The 8,860-nt window shown below is 41.6% G+C and overlaps 1 protein-coding gene across 1 annotated transcript in view; it reads right to left on the bottom strand.

Annotated features, from left to right (window-relative positions):
* Positions 1–388: 388 nt before the first annotated feature.
* tspan18b (tetraspanin 18b) overlaps positions 389–8,860 on the bottom strand; it is a 31,754-nt gene continuing 23,282 nt past the window's right edge. Inside the window, exons 3-9 of the mRNA XM_069163096.1 lie at positions 5,944–6,039; positions 4,638–4,832; positions 4,276–4,350; positions 3,516–3,614; positions 3,105–3,281; positions 2,309–2,392; positions 389–1,260 (exon numbers count right to left, since the gene is read on the bottom strand). Coding sequence (XP_069019197.1) covers positions 1,213–1,260; positions 2,309–2,392; positions 3,105–3,281; positions 3,516–3,614; positions 4,276–4,350; positions 4,638–4,832; positions 5,944–6,039 — 774 coding nt within the window. The 3' untranslated portion in view covers positions 389–1,212. The remainder of the gene's footprint in view (positions 1,261–2,308; positions 2,393–3,104; positions 3,282–3,515; positions 3,615–4,275; positions 4,351–4,637; positions 4,833–5,943; positions 6,040–8,860) is intronic.

The following is an 8,860-nucleotide window of genomic DNA, read 5'->3' as shown; positions in this document are numbered from 1 at the left end:
GTATTGTGTGTATAATTTTGAAGAAAAAAAATTTATTTAATCCATTTTGGAATAAGGCTGTAACATAACAAAATGTGGAAAAAGTGAAGCGCTGTGAATACTTTCCGGATGCAGTTGACCAATCACTCACGCAGGAGATGAATAAAGATCATTTTTGACAAATATCCTTTTATCAAAATGTATTTTATCAAGTGCGCTTTACCATGTTTTTTCTTTTTTTTCTTTTGTGTCAAACAGTGACGGTGAATAGAGAATGAAGGGGAAGTTGATCGTAGTTCAGCAGAGCAATAAACCTAATTAGCCTGATCCAAAACCTTTCGTCCATCATTATTATTATTTTAATAATAATGTGAAATAGTGCAACCAGTGTAAGAAACACACAAGAACAGTCGTTTAAAATTCCATTTATGTCACTGACTTTTCAAGAATCTAATACAAATGCATACACATACATTTCACCACCTAAAACCACATAGAACCACTAATGCAATAAACATCACCATACAAATAGAAAAAGAGGTTGTTGGCTTTCAAGCTTGGGAGGGGTCATGAAGAGCCACAAGCTCACAAACTAGTTTATACACATTCATAAAGCGCATCCAGTATGTACACACACACACACACACACACACACACACACACACACACACACACACACACACACACACACAGAGCTTATATAATACAGCATTAAAGATGTGTGGCTGTAAAAAAGGCATGTGAAGGGAGGGAGTTTGTTACAGTATACCGTATGAAAGGGGAAAGGGTAACAACCAGAGTGTACATGAAACACCATTTTTTTACAGTTAAGCCAACTTTACTTAATATAAATATTCTTCATCCAAAAGTCAGTGCAGTGCCTTCTGCTCAGGCTTCACCTGGTCCTCTTCCCTGGTCCACGTTACACCCAGTCTGTGCTAGACCTGGTCCACAAACTACTGTTTCCACTTCACACGCAAATCTTTTTACATTAGTTTTGTCTCCGATCTCCCACTTTTTCAATGGTTTGTGTGTATCTATGTGTTGTTGTTTTTTTACACCCAGTACCTCAAAAGTCCAGCTGTGAAGTACAAGAGTTTGTTTTTCTACTAATTAGCCAATAGAAAAAAAGAGATCCACAAATTTACAAATGTCCGTTTTGTTCTTTTCTCCTGAATTCCCTTTTTTTTCTTTTTTTTTTTTTTTAAACAAACAAACAAACTTGGAGCAGCTCTACTGGATTCCCCTGAAGAGACACATTGCAAAGACCATGGCAAAAAGCTGTGGCGAGGAAGAGAAAAGGAAGGAATAAGAAATAATTAGCAAAGAAAGACACAAATTGTTCAACGTCATGACAAACTAAGGCCTACACTACACCCTGTCTGGATTATTTACTTTTTTTTTTGTAAACAATTTGGAACAATTTAAACACTTTCCTCTGTAGTCTTTGCACTGCTTTACATTGCTTTGACACAGATGAAATTCCATAAATTGTTTACATATTTATTGAGTCTCTTTTAAACATGTTTACATACAAATTTAAAAAAGCTACTGTAAATAGTTTGCATTGTGCTACATTCTGCTCCACTTAAAAGAAACACCTCTGTGAACTCTGAAAGACTTGGTTGAGGTGAAGAAATGGGAGGACATGATGACATAACAGGGACTTCGGGCCAACCAACAGAGTTAAGCACTCCTTTATATCTATATTTGTAGCTTTAGGTATGCAAAGTGAATATATAGTGTTCAGGTACAATCCCATATGGTAGTGTACCACAGTGCATTCAATAAATGGGTGCCATTGTTTGTATTACTTTGAAAGCTTGGTTTATACACGATTCTATGAATGTAAAAATTAATTACAAGCTACATTATAAACAGTAATGACACTTATTGTAATGCTGTCAATTGTTATTGTTCTTTAGGTCATGGTGGTATGACTGACAGAATTTTCTTTGAGAGGAGATTTGTCTGTGGGTAGAGGTCATACTAAGATGTGTATTCAATGTTTGGGATACATAAGTGTGTTTTGGATGTGAGAATAATTGTTCCTCTGACATGCATGTTGGTAAAAAGATCAGTATGTAGGTGAAAAATGTAATGACATGCCTGTAACCAACTGTAAAAAAAAACTGTCACAGAGCAGTCCAGTTAAATCTATGTTCCTGTGACCCCAAGTTTCACCACCAGATGGAGATCTTTCCACACAAAGGGCTTTCAGATAACACTGTCATATTTAGGTAAATAGCCTAAGGTTCATTTCTGAAATTAATATTCAGATGATTTGAGAGGCAAAGAAAATGCTGCATATTTTGAAACACCCTCATACCTCAATGGTTAGCACCACGATGGCCAGGGCTCCAGCCACATAGATGTACAGCTCAAAGTAGTCAACTACTGCAGAGTAACAGCCCTGTGGACACACAAAGACGTGACGCTCAGCAGAGAATCAATAGGCTGTAAACTTGGGGGAGAATTACAGACACAATTAAAGTAACATCACAGCTTCAATTGAGTGTGGCTTTGAACAAAGGCTCGGCTAAATGAGTGGGAAGCAGGGCCTCCAGACTCACTGCCTTTTAATGAGTTCTTTGTGTGAATGAGCAGAAAGAGGCACACACTGTGGATATGTCTCATTGTTCTAGTGGCTTGGAAAACAACAGGTGGAGAGTGCAGTAAAAAAAAATAATTTTCCTATCAGCTTTCTCTGTAACTACGCTCCAGGCTTCCTTTGCACATATGGAAGCAGGGATGTGGGTGTGCGTGTGTGTAACTGTGAAGCGCATCTAATTTTCACATATTCATATACTTATTATCCTCTATTTTTGCGAACATGTATTCTCCACAAAAATTCTAATTTAACCGTGTATAAACACACACACACACACACACACACACACACACACACACACACACACACAGATGCATGCATTCACTGGTGTCTCCGTTCCCTACCACATTGTAAGATGGTCTCCCATGACACCCCAAACACAGAAAAACACTAATCAGCCATGGAGGAGTCAGCTAGTCTCTGGATGTCACCCCTCAACTGTCTTCTGCTCTAATTAAGTCTGGTGGTGGTTCAGAAGGAGGGAAAGGAAGGGAGAGAGTTTGACAGAAGTTACCTTGTTATTGCGGAACATCATATTGCCTGATAAGCACTGCTCCTGGTTGATATAGACCAGTTCCCTGGTCTGACTGGCACGCTGGCAGCAGGCTTCTGGCACCATATGAGTTTGGTTGATCAGCTTGAACAGGCTGTCCTTAAAATCCTCTGGGCTGTTCACCCCACAGCAGTCAAACTGAAGGGAGGAGAGAATAGCAGAAGAAGCCCTTATTGCTGAGTGCCTATTTGTGCACTGGCCTGTGGTCCACTGTATGCGTGCACCAATCCAGCATGAATATTGACCTAAATGTCTGGGATTTATCTATAAAATATAGCCCCCTGACACTTGGCTGAAACCCCTCGTGTTTCCACAGGCTGCTGGTAAAAGCTACAGAGTGTCAGCACTTTGGCATGTGTACGCTGGCCTTACTGTAGTCATGATGGCGTTCCATGTGGAGGTGAAGACGTCACTGTTGTTGTAGCCCTGATAATGTCTCTTCAGCTCCTTGGTGAAGTACTCTCTGGTCAGCTGAAGCAACAGCCAGCGAGAGCACAGGTTAGTGTCACAGATAATATCTGGTCCTTCAGATGACATCATTACCCTCGGGCCAGGTGTCATTTTAACACATCAAAGTCTGTTTACACATCTTGGGTAGTTGCAGCCTATGTGAAAAATGTATGAAGCCTTTCGTGGCTCCAGAGGGAGCTTCGAGCGCTCCGATAAACTGCTTTAAGGGGTGTAACTTGAGGCAAGATCGGTTGAGACTTAAGAAGTTTGCAAACGAAAAAAATCTGGAGGGGTGTGGAGCGAGAAAGAAATGAGCTCACTAGTAGCCTAAGACTTATCTCTGCTTGGGGCTAGTGACTCGAGGCTACATTAGCTGCTAAATCTTCCAGCAAACTGTGGGTGGTAGAGTAGAATTGTGGGTAATTTAGGTGCCAGGTTTTAACAAGAAACAGGAATATCAGGATCAAAAACAATGATATATATATGGATGCTGCAGTGAAACTGTCAATCACGAGTCACACTGTTTATAGGAGGAGAACAACGGCTAAATAAAAATCTGTAAAAAAATGGGGAAAATTATAATTTAAATAAGAAACTGTCAGGTCAGTAAACAAGTAGAGTATACCATCTGATCATTGAGTTTTGAAACCTAGCTCTACTGGACACATGAAAGAAAACTTACGTGCTCTCGGAATATGAAGGCAAGGATGGCAGCAGCCAACTCTGCGAGGAAGATGAGGAGGATGAGCATGAAGAACTGCAATAAGACAAAAGAAAACAAAGAAAGGGTGAAAGAGAGTATGACAAGGTGGATGAATATCAGAAAAAGTGCATGTCAGTCTTTAAAAATCACATTCTGGCTGAGCCCACTTCGCTCAGCATTAACTATGGATGAGGCTAGAGGCAAATAGAAGGGCATTTGCTCTTTTGGTTTTCTGTTTCAAGCATGACATTCTAAAAACTGACAGACAGAATAATCAAGACACATGCACACAAACAAAGATCTATAACAGAACTACATTTCAAATTTGTCAGCCGACTCACAAAGAGGAGCAGACACTTGTTTTCGCGGATGGCTCCACAGCAGCCCAGGAAGCCCAGAAGAAAGAGCATGCCTCCCATACCCAGAATGATGTAGACACCAGTGAATAGCAGGGGGTTGGCTGCTACGATTTCTCTGAACCCTGTGGGGTCCACCAGCACCCACACTCCCACTCCCAGGAGGAAGGAGCCCCCCAGCTGGTGGAGAGAAGCCGAAGAAGACACTTGTTAGACAAAACAGAAATTGGCTGCTGCTTTTTTCAAACATTAATGAGAACTCGGAAGATGGCTTGATGTGACACAAAAAAAAAATTCAACAACAGGTCATACAATGGAAAGTAATATATTTCCTGATGAAAACACTAGTAATGCAAATATTTGAAAGGTTGGACTGAGAGTTGAAGGCTGAGATCAAAGGCTGGTTATGTGCAGAGCCACAATGCCTTAGTGAGAGTGTGGGTGGAGATATCTCCCCTGCTTCAACTAACCCCGCAACCTGCTAAAGAACGAGCACAACGCTGCAGCTTCCATCCACTCCCATCCTCCCTTTCACTAAGACCCTATCTGCAGTCACCGTGGGGTGACTCATGTGATTACGAAAAGACAGGACTGAGGTCGGGGGAAGAAATCTGAGCCTCCAACATTTCCACCACAATCCTCTTCTTCCTGCCAGAGAGAGAGAGACCTGGCCCTGTGCAAATAAGCTCCACTTCAGCTCCAAGAGGTTGTGCTACGAGGAGAGGAGGCAGCCATTTTGAAAGCTCTGCGCTTTAAAAATGCTTTTGAGTTACATGAGTGTGAAATGGCTATTGACACACACACACACAAAAGCTGTGAAATAAAGTGGTTGTTAAGAGTGATGCTAACAGCCAAGTTCATTCTTTGCTCTGCTGGTTGCATTATTACCTCAGCCTTGAACACCCACTTCTGAGTAGAGTTTCTAAATGGTTTGGTTGCGCTTAATAAAGCAGCAAAAAAGACAAACCGTCTTACTCTGACCCTCCCCCCCTTTTATGGGTTGAGACTAACAGGATTATTCTTGATTGTCTGATCAAGACTGATAAACTCAGGTGCCAGTCACAAACTCCACATGGCATGGTGTGCCTCAGATGTGTGTCAGCACACTCAAATTTAATCAAAGGAGAATTTGATAGAATCAAGATTGCCTCATCTAATGAAATGCAAATGTGGCTCCATTAGTCAGTCGGGCTGGGACCAGGCAGCAGTCCATCTTAAATCGTTAGATTGACACTAACTACAGAGATAGCTCGATTAAGTGTCTTTGAGAAACAGATGAAAATATACTCACAAAAATGAGGAAATTGAAGACAAACATGAGGTACTTGATGCAGCTGAGACAGTCGCCCTCCATGGTTGTCCCTCGTGCTGAAGCCTCTCCCTGCCCCTGAGAGAAAATAGCATGAAACACAACATCAAAATGTGTCACTTAATAAATCATGCCAAATGTTCACAGTATTCCCCTTCTCCAGCACCCTGGATAGGCTTTAAACTGCCAAGAAAATAATACTCTGCAAAAACCAGCTCACATTTTTAATGAGTTCTGTCAGTCACACACTAACGCACACAGAGTGACCTGTCAGCCTATTTGGTCCAGTTTCAGATAAAAAAAAAAAAAAAAATCCTTGTGTTGCCCCAGTAGGCACACTGTACCAGCTGTAGTTTCTCAGCAATCCTTTAGTAAGTACCAGGTTGGGCAACACAGTGTCAATCAATTTAATGCAACTCATTTTTGTCACATAATGTGACCATTTATTTAATCTGAAAATGTACTTTCACAGTCCGTTGGCCAGATTCCCATCAGCACTTCCTGTCTCTGGACAAGTGGTGTCCATGGCTTCAGTGTGACTGAAGGGGTTGTCTGTCTCTGAGCATTTTAAGGATGTGAGTCCTGACAGGTTTTTTTTTTGTGCATTAACTGACCATGGATGGCCCTTAGTATGAAACGTCTTCTTCTCCTTAATGTAATGAGAGGCAGGAGCCCTGTGCTCCCGACAGCTAACCCTCTGCCTGACATAAACACACTTTCCTTGATGAAGGCCTGTCCAGGAAGCACTCCTGGTTAATGAAGAACACCTCTCCTGCATTAGGAGACAATTTAGGCTCAGTATCCATGACGCTGTACACCTATATATATGTGATGCAACACAAAGGTTTCATTAAAGCAAATGTTTAACCTTTCAAGCTGCAAATGAACACGATTTTCCCCTCAGGGAGGATAGGATCTGTCTGAGGAATCACCGCTAAATATTCAGCAGAAAGTGAAGTGGAAACAGTCTGTGGGGCAGCTGTAATTACACTCTCAGTGAAATAAGAACATTTATTATTTGGCAAAAAAGAACCAGCAGTCTTTGCTTTGTAAGTCTTATTATTAATTTGCTCTCCCGTAGTGACAGCCAGGACTGAAGCTGGGTAACAAGCGGATTAAAAAGCGATTTCTCAGAGGAATTGTAAATAGGTTTATACAACTACACACTGCCACCTCTAAATTGAAAAAAAAACTTCTTCTCTCTCTTTTTTTTGTGTCTGTATTTTGAAGTATGCCCGTCAAATGTAATCTCCAAATCTGTAGGCAGTCTCTCAACTGCTTGATGGGCTGTCAAAGGACTCCTCTGGGTGATCTCTGTGCTTTTCTGAAGCTGCAGTGAAAGCCCAGGTTTATGATCGATGCCAGGTTTGATTCCGGTCCGCCTTTGAAGGGGCTTTGCTGTCGCTCAAACGTGATTCTGCTTTGACCCTTTCACCCCTATCCTGCACACAATCGACTCAGAAATATACATTTTCAGGTGAAATAAACCATAACCCCCCCCTTAAACCTCTGCTGACACAAGCACTCTTCAAATGCTGCTGTAATTACTTTACACTGAAGTACGTAAATTGTGGGAATAATTAAGCCAGAACTCATATCTTTTTCTAAACTGGTTTTCTTTTTTTAGAGCTTGCTAGCACTGGTTTATTTTTCCGTCTGCTCCAAATTTTAATGTGCTGTGAGTGCCACAGAAAACTTTTTTTTTGTCTTATTGCAGGTTTATTTAAGTTACCGTGACAATAAAATTTAACTATGACAAAGATAGGATGGCAGTCTTTGTCTGCTGTGGAAGCGAGTTAACATAAAATGAGAACTTTTCCTCTCCTCACCAGCCGGAGGGCTTATTTTCTTTCTATCCTACTTTCGTCCCCAGACCCCGGAAATTGATTTAGAGCTTTGGTTAAACACTTTCTGTAAATCATAATGATATGCTTAGGTATTGATCACCCTCCTAACGGTACTCTGAGAGCAACCAACAGCCTCATTGCCTGAGATGGGTTTTAATTAACCCCTCCTTTCCCTAATACCCGCTGAAAGACCTAATGAGGGCACCGGAGGTCTTAATTGAGATTAGCATAAATTACAGACTCACAGAAAAGCACCAGAAAAGGCCTGTTCTCATCCCTCCAGCTCTCCACTGTCAATCCTGGGCCTGTAAACTGTATTTATTGGAGTAAGGGATGAAAAGGCGGAACAGGGAGGGGGAGGACGGGGTCGGCTGGAAAAACTCTCAGGGCACAGCTCACTTCTTATTCTCCAAACAAAATTTCAGATTTCTTTTCCAGCTTCACCCTTTTGCTCTTCGCTCCCATCTCAGGGTCAAGCCAACTATCAGATCCGGAATCCATTTTCTTTTCTGCAATAAAATGAATTGAATGCTTGAGAATGAAATGGGCTGTACTGCACGGGCCGAGCCAGGCTCCAAATAACTAGCCGATGGTGCAAACCAGCGCAGCATAAATCAAACTGCCACAGAGACCCCAGAGAAAATGCAGAGTAAACAAACTGGTCTTTCCCATGACTCCCATGGGATCGCAGGTCCTCATCGATCACCGCCCAGCCGTAGAGATCAGACCACTAAGTCTCTCTGAATATTCTGCAGAGTACATTATGTAGACAAGCGAAACATGGTTCACACCCCAGGAGCTGCAGCCTCACAGCAACTTTGACAAATTGCTAGTATATTAAAGGCAGATCTTCCTCAGGTGTTTGCTAAACTAGCAGTGTGTTTAGTTAATGAATTGTGTGACATTGTGTTTGTATAGACTAGCAAAAAAAGCACTTATTATAAACGAATGTGACACAGAGCAGTAAGGAATACTTTGCTGCTATAATTGTAGACAATGTGTTAGCAGGAAATACTGTATGTCCTCAATCTGACAATCTAAGTGGCAGTCTT

This window comes from Embiotoca jacksoni, unplaced genomic scaffold (genome assembly GCF_022577435.1).
Source record: "Embiotoca jacksoni isolate LCO1_2020_lvr unplaced genomic scaffold, fEmbJac1.0.p SCAF_3, whole genome shotgun sequence".
Lineage (NCBI taxonomy): Eukaryota > Metazoa > Chordata > Actinopteri > Embiotocidae > Embiotoca > Embiotoca jacksoni.
The sequence above is the reverse complement of the archived record's forward strand: the minus strand, read 5'-3'. Positions and strand labels throughout refer to the sequence as shown.